We start from the raw sequence: 18777 nt of genomic DNA, 5'->3' as shown, positions 1-18777 counted from the left end.
ACAAACAGGTACAATGTTTCAGATTATCATAAAAGCGCAAGATTCAAGAAATCCAGAATGAAAATTTTCTGGGGAGATGTGTTAATTCATTGCCTCTTCTGCAGGAGTTTCCTTTATTTGAATTGCTGTAACTCCCGAAGCCCCAGCTGAGACTGGGCACTTGCGTGTGAAGTAGTGGACCCACACTTTATAAGAGATGATAATTACCATAAAGACCTTGCAGTATTAACAGATATTACTAAGAAGAGAAAATATAGAGGTACTGCATGATTATGAAAAACAAATTCTGATACAGTACCACAGAGAAAAGATTTGCGCAAAGGCAGGTAGTTTCTCTGTGGGGAGGACTTCATTATTCCCAAGTTTCCAGGTTTCTCCTATCTCTTCAGCAAACATTACCTTAGGAATCAACCTGAGCAAGGCTTTATCTAGCTTATGGGACTAATTTGTAAGTTTTGGAGAGCTAGGTAGTCCTCATGGATAATAGTCAGGGAACTCTGTCCAGGAAGAGCTTCTCAAGCCTTCCAGTAACCCCCAAGGTTGCTGAAATCATGACACAGAAAAGGACACATTCATTTGAGCAAGGAGCAGTTTAATGCAAGAATGTTATCTCTGATCACACGATTTCGTTTACAGGAGGAAGGCTGTCAAGGCTGAGATAAATAAAGGACTCTGGCAGCTTTCACGCAACAGCTAAAGCAGCCTGTCCTGTTAGGAAAACAGTTCCATTCAGATGATCTATGTAAAGTTCACAGCCCATTGCTCTTCCAAAATACAGAACCAGGTTTTAAAATGTGTCCTATTTTGGATGTTGTTTGTGGATTTTTAAACTGATGTATTGATTGTTTGATAAGCGGCTCTTGGCTTTCAGGTAGCTCTCTTGTTTGGCTAATAACATAGCTTTTTCTGACATAGGGCAGCTTCATCAGTTCTTTCCTCTCAGTTGAGAAATTTGGCTTTGTGGGCCCAGCTGCCCTGAGAAGGTGGAGTGTCAGATAATGAGTGCACTCTGCAAGTATCCCTTACTGGCAAGCTGCAGAATAGTCTGTGGAATATAACATGGTAGTCTGAGAGAAGTACCTTTCCTCCCCAGAGGCACATTAAAGAATTAGCTTTAACATCTGCAAGAACTGCACTGGAAAGGACTTTGTCCACCCATATAGCATATATATGGAGGAAACCAGAGTAGGACACAATCAAATTTTCCTGTCCCTGTTTAGTTTTTTATTGTAGCTTCAAGTGAATTGATGTAAACTTTATGATATAATGGGATCAAATTGGTCGTCTTCTTACCATGTTAGCTACACTTCTATCCAACACATACTTTCATCCCTGAAGCAGTTTGGTGAGTTGCTATGCTTTTCCCTCTGAAAGGTGATGACTTCATGGTGCAGTTGGGTATCAGTAGCATCACCTGTGTTGCTCCTTTGGTTCCAGATTTGACAGTGGCCTTGTAGCTAGCTAGATAAGTAGTCATGGCAACTTTTAGCAACAAAACCAATTCTTGTATTCTGAGTGTGTCCATATAGACAAAACTGCTGGAAGTCCTTCACTGGAGCTGGTAATCAGTTGAGTTTCTGGATCATGTTCTATGGTGTAGAGCTGTTTTCTGTGCAGACTAAAGTGGAAGGATGTAACTAATCCTGCATCTGAAGTATGTGGATGTATAAATGAATTAGAGAAGTGCTAGGGATGTTCTTCTTATCTCTTTGAGAGTTTGAGGCACAGAGCACTTCCCAAACTTATGGGACATCTTGACTTGACCATATACTTTTACCTGAAAGTTTATGGAGGATTTTCATCTTTTCCATGTTTTCAATTTTTTTATACAGTTGCATTGAATCTCTTACTCCCTCTGTTTATACTGTGACAGAATTAGCTTGATTCTGCTTGTACCAGTTATGTTGGGGGTTCATGGTTAGAAGGGCAAGGATAACCTTTATTCCAGACAACGGGCTGGAAAGATCATATATGCTGGTGAAGTGCATATAAGCAGATGTCAGTGTGAGTTTCACTCATCCTTTACCTTAGAGTTGTAGCTGCTGATCTGCTCCCCAACCCTAAATATTGCAGCAGTGAAACAAGCATCTGTTTTGTTTATACTCCATTCAGTGCAGTTAATTGTATGGAAATGATTTTATATTTCTTTCTTATTTTCTTTTCAAAAAATGACAAAAATACTTAATGTTCGTAGAAAAGGACAGAACTGAAATAATGTCAGATGGAGAAAAAACTCTTTTAATCCTTTTTTTCTGCTTGTGAACTTTACAGTGTTATTGGGGTATGCACTGGGAGAGAACAAGTTAGAAACAGCATGTAAAAAGGGATTTCTGTTGAAGGAGCTGGGCCTAGCCGAGTGCTCTGTTCTGTATAAAGAGTTCCAAGTAGAAAGACTCTTGTTTTGTGATGATTTAGTATATTCTTTCTTTGTTTTCTCTCACCTTGGTGCTCTTCCATTACCCAGAATCCCCCCCCCCCCTTTTTTTTCACTGTCTGCCAGAACTGCCAAAGCAATATTCCAGGTCAAGTCCCTTGTTACTGTGAACTCAGGGCTGGGGAATGTAACACGGATTATAAAAATAGCTTTGGCTGAAGTGGTGTCACCATCTAGAGAGAACGAAATGAAATGCGGATCCTCGCTGAGAATGCAGTTCAGTTCCATTAAACTTCTAAAAATGCGTAAGGTTTAGCAGCGGGAAACGGCAGAGACCACGATAGCCTTGGCAATGCAGGGTAATGCTCCAGCCTTTCAGCAGAGCAGGCCTCTGTGGCTGGCACCGTGAGGAGGCCCAGTGGCTCCAGCCTAGGGCACAGCAGTTGCTTGCCCACATCACGGGGGAGTCCCGCAATATTAAGCAAGCGAGAAAAGCACTCTAGGCAGTTTTCTTTATGGAAGACTTTTTGTCTTTCTGGAGAGGTTTGAAAAATAGCTGCCACTAATAATGGCGAGGCCTGTGTAATATTTTGCATGAAAGACTTAAGATGTTACTGAGTGGATAATTGCCTCCAAAAAAAAAATGTTAGGAATAAACTGAGAAACTATGAAAAAAGAAAACTGTCTTGGAGAGCAGAAAGTGTGAGGTCAGAAAGTGTGAGGATAAAGTAAACATTGCCAAAGTTCATGCTGAGTTAGATTTTACAGAGGAAAAGAAAGCAAACGGCTGTATTCTTTGTGTGTGTAAGAAAAAAAAAAGGAGGAAAAATGGAAGTGGTCCACAAGGAAGATGGGGTTGGGATTAGTTGCAATTTTAGGTATAACCAGGAAATCAGATGAGTATTTGGCCTTTAATTTCAATTAGGACAACGACAGTGAACACAGGAGCAAAAAAAAGTTAATATGTAGCAAAGTTTGGAAATGGAAATTAACCCAATGAAGCTGGAAGTAAAATTCAAATCTTACTGTACTGTAATGAGTGGAAGCAAAATGGGACCAAATAAACTGTGTCTCAAAAAAATGGAAGAGCTGGTGAGCTTTACAGTAAGAACTTGTAATCAAATTGGGCTATCCTCTTCTACCCTGACTATCACCCCAGTGGGTGACAAAACTATCACCCGAACAAAACTATGATCTAAACAAACAAAACAAAAAGGAAAGAGCTGATCTGAACAAGTACGTATCTCTTAATGTAAACAGTAGGTACGGCACCTTTGAAGGAAAACAAAACAATAAAGACAGATAGTTCTCCAGATGAGACACTTCGACTTCATGAAGGTAAGTGGTGTAAAAGGTGACATGAGTTCACCAAAGACTGTGCCAGAGTAGCCTGGCAGCTTTTATTGATAAGGTAACTGATGATCTGTGTAAGGGAAAGGTAGTGCATCAGATCAGTTTGGACTTCAATGAAGCACCTGAAAACTGCCACGTGGAAATTACTAGATAAACTGGGTAAAGTGAAGGACTAGTACAGAAGGTGCTGACTTAAATGATAGAGCAGTGGTTTCACTGAAAGAGGAAATAATGCAATTGGATAACACCTACAGAATGTAGAGTTCACAAAAATTAATGTAGGGATTGATCTTTTTAATACTTTCACTAGTGATATTGACAAAAAAAAGGGGGGGGGGGGAATCTGCTAATGAAGTTTACTGCTGAGGCAAAATTTTGAAGCATCACCAATGCAGAGGAGGATAGGAATGTCCTGTGCAAAGAACAGCAAATTTTTGTGGACTGTAATATTAAAAATAGAAATGTAATAGTATAAAGTACCAGGTCATGCACTAAGAAAATGTTGAAAATTTTGGCTACCAACAAGAAGCTGATCAGTTGAAAGCAGAGAAGGAGAAGGATCTCAATATCAGTCAATAAATAAAAGCCCCCAGTATTATGTGGTGTATAAATAGGTAAATGTGCTCTCAGAGGTTATCAGATGAGAGATTTCTGGCAGAGCTGCACGATACACTGATAAGACCTCATCTGGAAAGTTGTGTACAATTCTAATCATGCAGGTTCTGGAAAGAGTAATCCAAACTGGGACAGGTGCAAACTGCTAGGGGATGATCAGGACACTGAACAGCTCATCTCATGAGAGAAAGCTTTGGCTTCATTATAGCACAGCACAACAAAGGCTAGGAAGGGTTGGCCTCTGTAAATACTAAACTGTATCTGTAAATACTAAACTGGATAAGGGTAGAACAGCGGCATGCTATTTTAGCTAAAATACTGGAATTTTTAAGAGATGGAAGAATGCAGGTTTGAACATAATTCATTGACTGCCACAGTGAATGAAGCTTCTTTATACTTCTTCAACTACTTGATTCACAAATCCTTTCAATTTTCTGGGATCTGTGGGATTTGTGCTTTTGGACATCTTATCTATATTTTTCCCTGTGGCCTGTTTCATCACATGCTCTGATTAAAAAATAAATTGAAGTGTAGAAGAAGTTTGAAAGCTTTCTCCTAGTGGATCTTTTTCATTCGTCTTCTTCTCTTCCTCTTCTACTATTAAGTAGTAGAAATGTTTTTGTGCCGTCTAGCTCTGTGGTTCTACTTGACTTGACTGGTAACAATTTTAACATTATGCAGCAGGATTGCCCTATATCATTTCTACTTGGGCTTGGGGAATATTCCCAATCTATGGCCTTCTGCAGGCCTTACCAAATAGGCTTCACTGCAGCTCTGGTTTATGCAGCTAAAATGTCCTTATTTCCTCTCTCAACTAGGACATTCAACATTCTTTTTAGCATCTATTAGCCAAAACCATTAAGATTCCCTTTTGCAGTCTGTCTCCCCAGCAGGTTCTGCCTGTAGTGGCGAACAGAATAATGACATAAGGTATTCTCTTTCTCTCACTTTATTTTAGCTCCCTCTACCTCATGCCCTGTTTCTCCAAATAGCTCAATTTCCTTAAGAAAGTACCTTCCTGGTTGTTGCATTTATCATTTATTCACTGGCTTCTTCTTTAGGTGCTAATGTAAATGGGCTGGAAGAGCCTAGCCTTGCCAAGCGACTGCGGGGCACACCTGAGCGGATTGAGCTGGAGAATTACCGACTGTCACTGCAACGGGAAGAAGAACTGGAAGAGGTTCCTGAAGAGACACTGGCAGAACATAACCTGAGCAGTGTATTAGACAAAGCAACAGAAGATGATGTGCCCAGCAGGTTAGCACACGTTGTCCATAAGTTTTTTATATCTATTCCAACAGACTTTTACCGGCTGTTCCTTTAGCTTTTTTTCACATATTGTTTACCAGATCGCCCTTTTTAGAGTTCTTGAAAACACTGTGCGTTTGTACGTAGATAATTTATGTTAGAGTTTCTGTTCTTCTAAGTTACTTAATAAGTTTCTTTAAAAAGTACTGGTTGTACCGTGAAAACCAGTCTTAAACTGGAAGGGATTGAAGTGGGAGTGAAATTGTATTAAAAACACAGTAGTCATCTAAGCAACAGAACATGGATAAAAAAGAGAGGGTGTTTTCCAAAGTTAACCACATTTCAATTCAAAAACAGCTGTGATTTAAAGCTTGACACACATGTAGCCTGGACTGAATATTGTTGTAATGCCAGAGAGATCTTAATTTGAAACAATAGGTATGGTTGTTGAAAAATAATGGGCCACACCATCACAAATTTCCCTTTATCTGTAAAGTGATGTGCAGGCATTCCAGGATCCAAATATTTGCAGGCATAAGTATTGGTTGCTACAGGGATAGCTGAGAGAAAATATTTGATGAAGAATGCCTGTGACCATTATAGTCAGTCATGCACTTTTGCAATCTTGATCTCTTAGTATGTTTTCTTTGTAGCAGTAGCAACCTGTAATTTTTCAGCTTTCAGTCTGTCCCATACTCCTTTTGAAGTAAACTCAGATAATTCTGCTACTGGTTTCCTGGGGCTCAGAGGTTACAAACATATTCTATGCATACATTACATGCAGATGTAGTGTTGTATAAGAAATTGCTTCTGGTTCTGCCAAAGGCATTAATTTGTTAAATACAATGATAGCTGTCATAAGGAAGCAGCAGGAGCAGTAGTATTGTTCTCAGATGACTCACCCAAATTTTAACTATTCACAAACAGTTTTCTGGGCCTATCGAGATTTATATGGGAAGCACCAAACTGTTGCTATAGTAAATGCAGAGGTTTTTTCCAGCAATGATCTATTAAAAATAACAAAGAATACTGTTTTGCTCTGCGGATGCATTCTCTGGATGTAGTACGGGTCACATTCATTTTCCAGTGTCAAATACAACCATCTTTCTCCTGGCTATCTCTAGATAGTCCAGTTCATAAGACTGAGTTAGATTAAATTTCATTCTGTAGGCAGTTACATTTCTTGCTCCTGTGGCTTATTCTTAGGAACTACCAGAATTAAACAAAGATGTCTACTAAAAAGTGCTGATGATATATATGTATTGTTTTCCATGTAGGCACATTATTGTAATTGTCCTTGCAGTGTTTCCTGCAGTTTCTTGCCACTATGTGCACTCTGCACGTAATTGGATACTTACGCTAGTGCTGTCTGTGATGTAGAAAAGCGTGGAATTTTGCATTTCTCTCCAGCTGTCCTTATCTCACATGCTATGTATGCTTTGGCCTGATAGTTGCGTTATGCATTATGTTCTTTCTATTCCTAAAGCCTTCTGTGGCTGTTGCCAGCAAGTGCCAAAAATGCCGTAACTATCCAAAACGCCAGCAATAGTTGCCACTATCAAAAAATATGACCGTCTGCATTCTGACACTGCCAAGCACTCTTCTACCATAGTGCAGTGAAAGCAATGTGGTATGAGTGAAGTTACTTCTTAGTGCCCGACTTAAATATGCTCAGGTACTGTAACAGTGAATGCTGCACAAATATTTGGATGCAACTTCATAGGTACTTTAATGCTGCTTCACCTCTGTGAAAAGAAGCAGGGCATGGACTGTACTGCAGCCCACTGATCAAGCTGTAAATAAAGTGCCCATGAAATACTGAAAGAAGGTGACAAGTATGGTTTCTACTGTATGTTTTGGGCTTTTGTGTATTGAAATGACTTGTCAGTCGTATGTAGACTCATCTAAGAAACACTAACTGGTTGCTGTTTTATTGTTTTTTCAAACAGTAGTTCAGAGTCTGAGATGGAGGAGGAAGATGAGGAGGATGATGATGAACTACTGCAGCCTCAGCAACCCCCTTCAGACCTGGGTGGCGTACCATGGAAAGAGGCTGTGCGTATCCATGCCCTCCTGAAAGGAAAGAGTGAAGAGGAGATTGAGGCCGAGGAGAATCTTGAGATTGAAGACAAAGAGGGAGAATATGATGATGATGAGGAAGATGAAGAGGAGGAAGATGAGCAGTCTAGCGAAGGTTAGACAGATTGATTTATCCTTTTTTGCTGCTAGATGAGAATGAAAACTGAGCTGAGTACTTGCAAAACGGAATGAAAAAGATTTGCCTCAGAGATCTTTCTTTCTACTTTCAATTTCATATTACTTGATTTTTAGGGAGTTATTGACAAAGTTTTAGGTGAATCGTTCTGGATACAGAAGATTGTTCCCCGCAAGATGGTTGCAGCATTATTGACAACACAGTATGCTTTCCATACAGCATGCCAACATGTGCAACTCACAGCTGGGTGACAGTGCATTGTTTTATTGTTGTTTATTATTATTACTGGGAATTGGATTTGAGTGTGCCCTTTGTTCTTTGGCAGCAAGAACTGGAAGCATTGTGGAGGCAGTGTTTTCAGTTTTGCAGGGTGCCTTACCCAGAGGTGGTCCCCTACAGCTAACATCGAGGCCTCCCAGAAGCTGCTTCCAGCTCTCCTTATTTAAAAGAAGGTCTTGAGAAGACAGAGTTGAGATTATTCTCATTTTAGCTCTGAGGAATTTCTGTGGAAAATCTTAGGGAAAGACTCATTCCCTGGCATTTGTCTCAGTCACCATCATGCAAGCCTTGTGTTAAGAATATACATGTTTTCAGCATTTCACCACTATGCCAGATTTCTTGTTAATCTTATACTTTCATTTCCCTTTTCTGAAGACTATCAGACTCCAAAGAGCTTCTTTTTAAAGGTCTTTGGCTCCTTGTATGAGCAGAGGTCCAGTCACACTGAGACTTAGCAATGATTTTGTTCGTGAAATCAACAGGTTGCTTGGCTACTTCTTCAGCTTAGTAACTGTGTCTCCGTAGCTGAAGCCTATGAAAGTCGAGACTGCTTTTTAAGTATGGTAATCTGCATGTTGTCTGTTTTGTCTGCTAAATCATGGCGTTCTCAGATAGCCGTTGTTTCTGTCGAGCAGAGTTTTCCTGTCAGGCACGTTGGATACAGTGGGAGTAATACTCACTGGATTTCCAGACAGTTCTTTCTTTCTTTCTGATTCTGTACTTTCTCTCTTTCTCTCTCTCCATTGCTTGTGTGTGCGCACGCACACACACACACACACACATGTGTCTGGTGTTATGTATGGCTGTGTGGTTCCCTCTGCTGTAGAGGGAGAGTATTGCCCTTGGGAGAGAGAGCTGCAGCAAGGCCTCTGGCTTCAACGTCTCTCAAATGAAGAGGACACGGGTACATTTAAAGGTACCCGTAAACCATTTCCACTTCCATTTCCCCTAAGCAGAGGGAAGTGTTTTAAAGAGCAGGTCCCACATGAGAAAATTTTCTCTTTTGTGTAATTGCTTTACCAGCTCTCTCAAAACTGATTCAGTAGCTATTGTTACCTTTACCTCCTGGTCCAATTGCTGTACTTCAGGTCTGGTTTCTCTGCTGATTTTAGGAAAAAGGTAAAGCTGCCAAAGACTTGAAGATATCTCAAAATCTTCATCAGTCTGCTACTATAATGTGCATGAATAGCAAACCCCACATATTTAGACACACTGGACACGTCAGAACTACTGCATTTATATTGCCTGTGTGAGCAAACCTGCATTTTTTGCTACTGTCCTTTGTGAGCGTGTGTCTATGGGGAGAATGTTGGGGAAGCTAATCAGCTCTGGAGATCCTGAGATTTTTCAAAGTCACAAAATGGACATGAAAATAATCTGGCATTCCAATTTAAATAGGTGTGCTGTTTTCCATAATGAATTCTGCTGCAATTTATTTCTGATGGTTACTTTTTTGAAGCACTGGGTCCTAATGGCTTGTTAATTCCTTATTCACTTAATGTGGTTCATTAGAGCCAGAATACATGAGAAGAAAATCCAAAGACCTTCATACAGGTAAGGGGGCATACCTAGTTGTCAAACTATGTACTTTTGGACTTACAGTTGTTACTGCTGTAGCTTAGCATTTGTCATATTTATAAAACAATAAATCTGAGATATTTTATTTTTCCCAATTTAACTTTTTGGTGGAAAGGATTAGAAGTAGTACTAGGATGGCTGAAGAACATAAATGAAGAAGCTTTCCTGCATTTTAGTTGATAGTTTGCTTTAGGCCTGGCTTCTAAGGAGTTGTTTCATGGGTGGCTTCACATTCCGTTAAAAGATAAATGTTGAGACTGCCCATTTCTTACTAAGTGCTGTTAAGTGCTAAAGTGAATCTAGAGAGGAAAGCTACCTATCCCATTAAAGCAGAACAAATGTCCGGTTTCTTGCAAAGCTGTAGTAGGCAGCTTTAGGACAGGCCACACCACCTGTCGTTTGAAATTCTCAAGCATTTATAACTCAAAGAAATCTTAAGTTTGCTTGTTAGCCCAGCAGCAGTTCTTCACATTTGGTTGTGCTGTTTAAACTGTAGTTTACCTACTGAAAAAGCTGAACAGGGCCTATTTCCTAATCAAGACCCAGGCCTCTCTGTAGAGTCTTGGGAGTTGACTGCAGGTGCATATGTTTACACCGATCTAAATCACAGACAAATCCATGTTAAAAACATGCAGATCATGTGGGACCTGCTCTTTTTGAGCCTTGCTGAGTGACTATATACTTTGCAGCCATTGCTGGCAAACCTAAACCTTTTAACACAAAATTTTGCGTGGGGATGCAAATGCTAACTCTACTCATCTTGGGGCCTGCATGTGAGTGCTTTGGTATGCGATGAGAAAAACCCAGATTCCTTTTCCTGCAGGATGTGAAGTAGCTCTGGTTAGACCATGTTTTTGTGCTGATTGATCATGAAAAATTTCTAATAAGGTAATAGGGAGATAAAGCTGCTAAATATGTGGCTAAATTGTGAATCCTACTCTGCATTTGAGTTTGTTTGTCTGATCCCTTTTCCCCTTTAATAATCGCCTGATGATTCTGTCCTTCCTGCAGTTTTTTCTGCCTGTTTCTTCTGCAGTTTTAATGAGAGCTATCATACCCAGTCATTCCTGAAACTGAAGTCCTAAACACTTTGTTATATCTGGGGGGAACATTGCTGGGAGAGCTGAACTGCATTAAATCAGGATATCAGGAATTGAGGAGTATGGCTTCTAAATGCTACTTACGTTTCTTGTTTCCTTCCAACCACTAATCTAGCATATGAAAGTCTAATTGCTTTTGAGTTGTAAATTGCTGAAATAGTGTTTACCCTACACAGTGATAAGCTGCCCATGAATATTGACTTAACTTTATAAAATGGGCATTTTACTGTTCAGTATAAATCATGTGATTTTGAAGACCACTCCCTCTGCAGATACTGAACACCTTAGTCCCTGTGGAATGAGGTATTTAATTATGGGTAAACAAAACCTCCTGTAGCAGGTGGCATTAGAGAAAGGGTCTCTGAAGATAATAGACTCATCTCAGGGAAGATGCTTTCAGCGTGGGTTGAGTAAATTGCTTATCAGCTGCTTTCTTGTTTGTGTAGGGAAGTAAAGGAGCAATAACGTTATTCCTTTGAAACAAATCCCTTTTTTGCAAAGGGAAATCTTTAGGAGAGTGAGTAAGTCATAAGGAAAAAGTTGACACTGCTCAGAAATCACTTCTACCCTTTAAACAATTCAGTTAGTGCAAAATTAGTGCCCATGTGTGCATATGCGCACATACATAGACCTGAAACTCTGAGATCAAACATTTCGTTCACAAAGGAAGATTTACCCAGTGTAGAAAGAAATATTTAAACAGATAGTAGGGAATGAAGGTCTTTTTGTTTTGGTGCATCAAACTACAATGCAAATTGTCTCTTGCCTTTAACAGCAAGGTATTTTTGGCAATAATCATGCTGAGTAGGCTAAAGGAACTGGAAATTTCTGCTAAGTTGGTATTTACCTACCACATATCTCTTGGACACCAGAAAATGTCTTTCATTTCAATGAAGCTGCTTGCAATAGAGATAATCTATAATGAAGTTTTTAATAGCATCTCTTTGCCTTTGGAATGGCATTATTCAGCTTTGATGTGGAACGTGAAGAGTGGGAACCTGCTGTATTGGTGTATGCGTGCACAACCAACGCTGAGCTTTTTCTGTCTGTCTTGAAAACTGATCTTAGTAATATTTTCTTTTCTTCTTTTCATATTTCTTTTCCTGTGATGTGTTACTTTTCCTTTCCACTGTTCTCCTACCTTTTCCTCCTTGTCCTTCATCCCACCCTACCTACATCCTGGTCTGCCATATCCTTGATCTGCTAGCTGGAAACCTTAGACTGCAGCAGATTGTAAATCCGATTGATCCCTTGGAGATCCTGGCAGATGTGCACTGGACACACATCCGTGAAAAAGAGGAGGAGGAAAAAATGGTCCCAGCCTCAAAGTCCTCCACCTCCAGAGGTAATCTCCCCCTGCACTGTCAGTTCCTAGATGACGATTGCAGTTGTTTAACTCTTTTGCTTCTGCACCCTTTCAGAGCAGTGCTCTTCAGAAGGGGCACTAGTGATTCAAAGGAGCTACTTTCTGAAATTGCAGTTGGTCAAACATTCTGCTTTACAGGTCAATTTCTGCTTAAAATAACTACTTCCTCAGCTCAACAGCTTTGTGACTTCTGACCCATTCGCGTGCCTATTTTGACTCCAGAGCATTCTTCCTCACTGTAGAAATGGTTTGCTAATGCTAGGCGTCAGCCCATGATAACTGACTTTAGGGGAAGTACTAGAAGCTCCCATGTGCTTTTTGTGGAGAATTCAACGCCCAGGAAAGTTAAGTGGGATGTTGTGTGGTACGTGCATTACAGTGAGAGACTGAACAGTGCTGGCTTCTGTACTGAGCATATTTCTCTGCTGCTGCTTTTCAAATGGTGTAGCTGCAGCTGGTATTATCGGGGAAGGACGGAGTTCAAAGGTAGTTAAGATTTGACGGTATATCTGGTTTTTAAAGCAAGTTGTGATCTTTTCGAGTTACTGGTTACTTAAACGAAAACTTTGGAAAGGGAAAAAATGCCAACATTCTAGCTATCTTATAAACGCTTTCCAGCCATCCCCACTGAGCTGATCTCTGTACCAGACCCTATTCTAGACTATATTACTGGGTGTCAGAAGGTAAGTATGTCATATGTGCTTTACTTATCTGGAAGCCCAAGCTTAAAAAAAAGTTAATGTTGCTGATTTAGTAAGTGATGGCCTTCTGTCAAAGTCTATAACAAACCACTGTGCCATGATTGTAGAGGAAATAAGTGTGCTGGGTGAAGGGGTTGCCTAATCTGGCCTTTTTTTTTTGATCCTGGTCCAGCTTCATACATAATCACAGTTCTGTTAGGCTGTATTTGTAATTGCAGTTTGTAGAATGCACTTGGATTTTCTGGTGTGAGGTCTGCTCTATGCAAGTAAGAGATCTGTATTTCCTTCCCACTGCAGTCATAGAAATGTACGCTATTCCACGTCTGTAACATTCAGTATTCTTAAAGTGGCTGCTTTAAATTTTAAGAACCCTAAGTAAAAAATGATAACACAGTTTCTTAAGCGTACCATAATTAAGGTTCGTGTAACTTCCAATTGAAGGTTTATGGCACTATAGCTTCTCAGTTTTTCTTTTAATTTATATTTTCTGATTCCTACCTTCCCATAATGTATTAGTGCAGCTGCCAGTAAAATAAAAGAAAACCTGTGTTTATTTTTCCAAATCGATTCTGCAGTCTTTGCTGCTTGTTTTGGGAAGCAGGCAGTATTTCCTTATTTCCTTCCCTTTCCCTCAAATTAGACCAAACTAGGAAAATCTACTGATCGGTCGGTAGCTGCTTTATTTACACGGTGATATAGTACAGGCATGTACAGGCATATCAACAGTTTGTGTATAAAATAACTGTTGCAAATATGTACTTACGAATATGCCATAAATTTTCGATCCAAGTTTGATAGACAGATTTGTTCCTGACTGTCATATGAGCTCCTTTGGAGAGCTTACCAGAGGAGCAGCTGGAGCTAGGGTTTGATCTGGAATAACATGACTGAAATACTGAAGTCTCTCTCGTTCTGTTCTAGGAATTCTTCCTTGTCTGGTAGCATTCAAAGCCGGACAGTGCCGATTCTGAAATACTGTGACTGACAGATTCTGTTAGGTCTCACTGCACAGCTCTTTCACCTATTAATTTCCCTCCTGTACAAAATTTCAAGCTGAGTACAGCAGTAGCAATGTGCTAATCAGATGCTAAGAACTGTATTTTTCTTACATTACCATCTGTATTTCCTCTGACATCATAGATCCTAAGGGAAGATTTGGCCCTGGGCATTTGTATGTTGTCTTCTTTGAATCCCAAGCCTGTAATCAATTGTGTAACATCTTGTAGGTTTTATTCCTGTATTTGTCGCTGAAATTTTTCCCTTTTGTCACATTTCACTTCTAGACACTTCCTGATGGTCTAATTTTGATTTCTTATGATTTATTGTTTTTTAAATTCAGCATCCGACCTTCCTTCCATACGCCATGAGGCAGTACAGGCGTGGCTGGAGACGGTCCCTGGAGGTAGTTTGGTGATGTTCTATGTATTCCAATGCACAATAACCCTGCCCGTCTCTTCTCCATGCCTTCAGCAGCTGAGCTGGTACTTTAACCCTGGAACCTATGGCCCTATCGCTACTGCATGACTGGAAGTGGAGGGAGGGAGGAAGGGGGAGTGTGCATGCACGCCTTGCTCGGACAGTCCATTCTTGCATGAACTGGACATCTGTTGTAACCCTTTGGAAGGCAGGCCAAACAGCGAGGTTATCTTTGGTGTAATAAAGTAGTAGTAGGAATCTAGCTGGGTGTTTTGATTTGCTTTATGAACAGAAGAGTAGATCAGTTATTCTTCCCCTCAGCTCCTTGACTAAAAGTACGTGGGGCTTTCTTGCAATTGAAAGGTTTTTTTTTTCTTGCAATTGAAAAGTGACAGAGAGTGCTTGAAGCAACTGTAATTGTCTGAAGCAATTGCAAATTTTATATATGTCGTGAGGAAAGCAAGAAAGAAAAGTGAGGTTTAAGCTGGGATCTTTAGGAGTAATGATAACTGTTGTGTCTCCTTTAACTTGGAGTTCATGTTACTTAGGAAAGCTTCAGGAGAGTTGAAGGATGGTGGAGTTCAGTTGCTTTCTTTAGTCGGTCTCTATTGCAAAACCGGTGAGTGTAAAGATTCTGGGATTAGAGTGAGGGAGTCAAATTCTGTAAAGCAGTGAGAGTATGTAAATCAGTGGAACGGGAGTAGTTCATGGATATGTAGTTGATCTATGGCTGTGTTGCTTTGGCACGTCAGAATAACTAGCTCAGCTATAAAACTTTGCTTCTGCTGCTGCTTTGGCAAGGCAGCAGTGTTTACAGGATGGCTGCACATGGTGCAGTCCACTCACGGCTGCTACTGATACGAACAAAGTGCTAAACCCAGTTTCTGGCTGCCGTAGTGTGTAGCTTCTAAGTTGTTGTGTGACAGCTTTTGGCCTCTTGCTCCTTATCCTAACCGCATATATGTATATGCACAGTATATGTATAATATAACCAGCCACTTGCAAGCTCTCCATGTCGCTCAAAATGAGATCCCCCTTGCACCAAGTTGTTACTTATCTATGCGTCCATAAAATCTTTTGCTGAGTTCTATATACCAAGCTAGCTAAAAGAGTTGATTTTATCCTCTCTCTTAAACACTCCATATGCTATTCATGTCACCTCATGGTTTCTGCATCAGAAGACAAACATGTACATAGTGATATCAGATATTCTTATCATCAGAGTTACATTTTTCCAAGTTTTGATTAAGATTACTCACATTTGGTTACCTTAAAAACCATCCTATGGCATTATTGTTTTCCAAGTAACATTAGCTAGAGCATACCTAAGCAACAATCATACAGAGGCACAGTTTGGTTTTGTTCAGTACATCTATAAACGCCCTTGTGTGAGGACCAGCCTTTGCTACTCGACTCAGTTTCCTATGTCTCCTGTGTTCTAGATCTGCTAGATTCTGGATCTGATAAGCCTCTGACGTAAGGGAGTAAACCAGTGCTTTATCACACTTAGGTATAACTGCCTTTTCACCATAGTTTACAGAAAATAAATTAACTCACGTTTGTCAATCTTGATACTACTGAAGAATAAATTCTCAGTCTGAAGGAAGAAGACAGACCACCCACCAAGGGCTTTGCTTTGAAATAAGCAAAAACCTGGATCAGAGAAAGGGGAGACACTGTAAGACCTCAGTCTTAGGGATAGTTGTTTTGGGGTTTTTTTGAGAGTGCCATAATTAATAAATGGTTCCAAAGGCCACATCTTCACTAGTAAATAAAAAGGTCCGGGGCCCACTCTCTGACTCTGAAGAAAGCTACCACAACATGACTTCCACCCATATGGCTAGAACTTTTTTATCATCCGGTATCAGCAGGGCTGCATCCAGACTGCCCACTAGGAGCATACTGCAGCGCTACCATGGCAAGAAAGCTGTCAGGAACCATGGCAGGAGCCCTCCTATGGTTTAGCAACAGACATGACAGTATGGCTTTGTATGTATTCAGATCTGGAGACCTGCACTGCTTAGTTTACTGGTGCAGCTGTGACCAAGGAAGTTATAAATGCACCTATTATCATCAGGTAGGACCAGATACTATGTGTATAGTTAGCAAACATTGTACCTAATAATACATGCTGACCGTTAGCTAAGTGTCTGCATGTTGATGACATTAAATAGATTCTAGTTCACTTTGCAGATCCAAAAATGTAGTTAATAGACTCTGCAGTGAAAAAAAATGGAATCACTTCATTTTTGGTATTTAAATTATGTCCGAAATTATAGCATAACGTGAAAATGCCTAAATGTCATGAAAAAATTTCTAGTAAATCACCCAAAACACTAGAGATGGGAAGAGATGTAATAAACTGAGAATTAGTAGAGGTTTTTTTAAGGTTTTTAAGTATCATTTAAAAATGAAATTTAGACCTGCGTGACTGGGTCCTCCTTCTGTAATTAAATCTCGTCACAGGTGCTATTTTCAAATGCCTGTTTTGATATTATAAATTGAAGAATCTTTTCTGCGTATTGATCCTATAAATCGTGGTCTCTAGCAAAAAAAATGCGTCTTTTTATTCACTTAAAAACATTTTGATTCATTTGGGACCTAGTTACTTGTACAACATATCAAGTCTCCCAAAGAATACTGTAGCTGCACAGACTTAAACATTTTCCAACTGTAATAATGATCAATCTTAGAGCTAGACTCTTTGCCTCTGCCTTACCCCCTCAAAAATCTGCTTCAGTGTCTTGATGAACAGTTGTGGTACATTGAGATTTCAGTTTTCAGCTAATACACATATGCTATAAAGTGATGGTAGCTGTTCCGTCGTGGTAAAAAAAAAATCTTACTGAAAAAAAACAGTAAGCTTTATTCTAGTTTGATGTCCTCTCAGTCCCCTTCTCACTGAATTTTTCACAAGGCCAGTGCCTCAGAAGAGTCCTGGCTGCCTGCGTTGCTAATGTCTTGGAGACTCCCCAAAGGCAGGCACTTTGCTTTCTTGGAGTCTGAAGGTATCATTTGACCATGTATGTCTTTCTAGGTGGCACACTTCAGAATTCTTTGTTTTCATAGTAATTAATAAATATTTCCACTAAGGACATTTGGTGCAATTTAATATTGAACCTTCTCACTGTATAGATTTTTTTTTCTTTTTTCTCAATATTTGAATATATTCTAGCTCCATGTGAGGCTAATGAAGTGGAGGATGAGCTGGGCACAGAGCCTGCAGACACGGAAGGGCAGGCAGGTGAAGAGGGAGACACAGGTGCAGAACTGGATGACGGTAGGGTACCACCATGCATCGTTTAAACCTCGCTATATGAACAAAATCATAAGGGCAAATACTGGTGAAAACAAATACTGTGTAATTAAACCTGGTCTTGTTTCTAGTGAAACAGGAAGGAGTTCATTGCAGATAGACAAGGCTGAACCAGGGGTGAAGGACAGATAGGAATGGAAGAACCTCAGTGCTGTGGGTTGAGGTTCAACATCTCCCGATTTAAGAGGGCTCAGTCTGGTGTCCTTATTAAGTAATTAATCTTGGTGAATAATTTAAATAGAAGTAAATTTGTGAAAAGTCTATGATGTTGTGCCAAAAAATCTTCCTTTACTAATGTAGAAAGAACTGCATACCTCAGAAATATTGAAAATTTTCCAGAAAACTCAGAAGGCATGACTTCAACTACTTAGTTATTTATTTAATCATCCATTACTTACTGATAAATGGTTCTAATTAAGATGTAATAAAGGAGGAAAACATTTAGGTGTTCAAGTTAGGACAGTGACAAGCACCATGTGAATAGAAAGGATTATGAAAGATATTGAAAATAAACAGATGTTCTGATGGACTTGTATCCAAAATCTCTTTTTTTTCTCATCCATATAATTAATGATCAGATGAGATTGCATCTGATGCAGAAGCTGAGTTCCGCTTACAGCAAGGTGACATAGAGGAGCCAAAACTAAAAGTCTCTGAAAATGAAGAAGATGAAGAAGGAACAGAAGGTGCTTCTTCCAGTGTGACAGAAGGTAGACACTTGAATGATTACAACTTGCACTTTGAACCATCTCACTGCTCTCAGTGACACAGTATGTGCTTGCATTAATGTTTTGAGAAGGGTTTTCTGAATCCATTGATTACAGCTTCCTAAAGCGTGTGAGCACCCATGTAACTGCTTTTTCTTGTAGAAGTTTTTGTGTAACAAGCTTGCAGCAATTTGGGCATTTGCAAACTTCTGGCTAGGTTCTGGTTGTCCAATGTAGAATTTGTAAAAGGCTAAGAAATTTGTCACCATGTGCTATGTGTAACCAAAAAAAAAAAAAAAAAAAAAAAAAAGTCTCATTTGTTTTCTGAAACATATTCTTGCTTTCTTAGATCCATGCAAGCCATCCATTCCTATCCAGCCAGCTAATGACAGTGTTCTTCCTCTGTCTCCTGTTGATAGTCCCAAAGCAAAACAAACAGAGGTAAGAATGGAAATCTTAGATGCTCTCTACTTATTTCCTGTAGTTCAACAGAACAGTTTGTCAGATAA

The 18777-nt window shown here is 39.8% G+C and overlaps 1 protein-coding gene across 15 annotated transcripts in view; it reads left to right on the top strand.

Moving 5' to 3' along the window:
- The window catches only part of MICAL3 (microtubule associated monooxygenase, calponin and LIM domain containing 3), a 180202-nt gene that overhangs the window by 127375 nt on the left and 34050 nt on the right, over window positions 1-18777 (top strand). For 11 of the 15 annotated variants that reach the window (XM_062590756.1, XM_062590765.1, XM_062590774.1 and 8 more), the window contains 8 exons: window positions 5404-5599; window positions 7540-7784; window positions 8911-9000; window positions 11970-12107; window positions 14169-14231; window positions 17421-17525; window positions 18140-18271; window positions 18618-18709. In XM_062590756.1, the coding sequence (XP_062446740.1) occupies window positions 5404-5599; window positions 7540-7784; window positions 8911-9000; window positions 11970-12107; window positions 14169-14231; window positions 17421-17525; window positions 18140-18271; window positions 18618-18709 (1061 nt within the window). The remainder of the gene's footprint in view (window positions 1-5403; window positions 5600-7539; window positions 7785-8910; window positions 9001-11969; window positions 12108-14168; window positions 14232-17420; window positions 17526-18139; window positions 18272-18617; window positions 18710-18777) is intronic. The other 4 variants (XM_062590876.1, XM_062590810.1, XM_062590838.1 and 1 more) reach the window with 3 other exon arrangements.

The sequence above is a fragment of the Rhea pennata genome, chromosome 1 (assembly GCF_028389875.1).
Source record: "Rhea pennata isolate bPtePen1 chromosome 1, bPtePen1.pri, whole genome shotgun sequence".
Lineage (NCBI taxonomy): Eukaryota > Metazoa > Chordata > Aves > Rheiformes > Rheidae > Rhea > Rhea pennata.
Note: the sequence above shows the minus strand (reverse complement) of the source record. Positions and strands in the feature narration are given on the sequence as shown.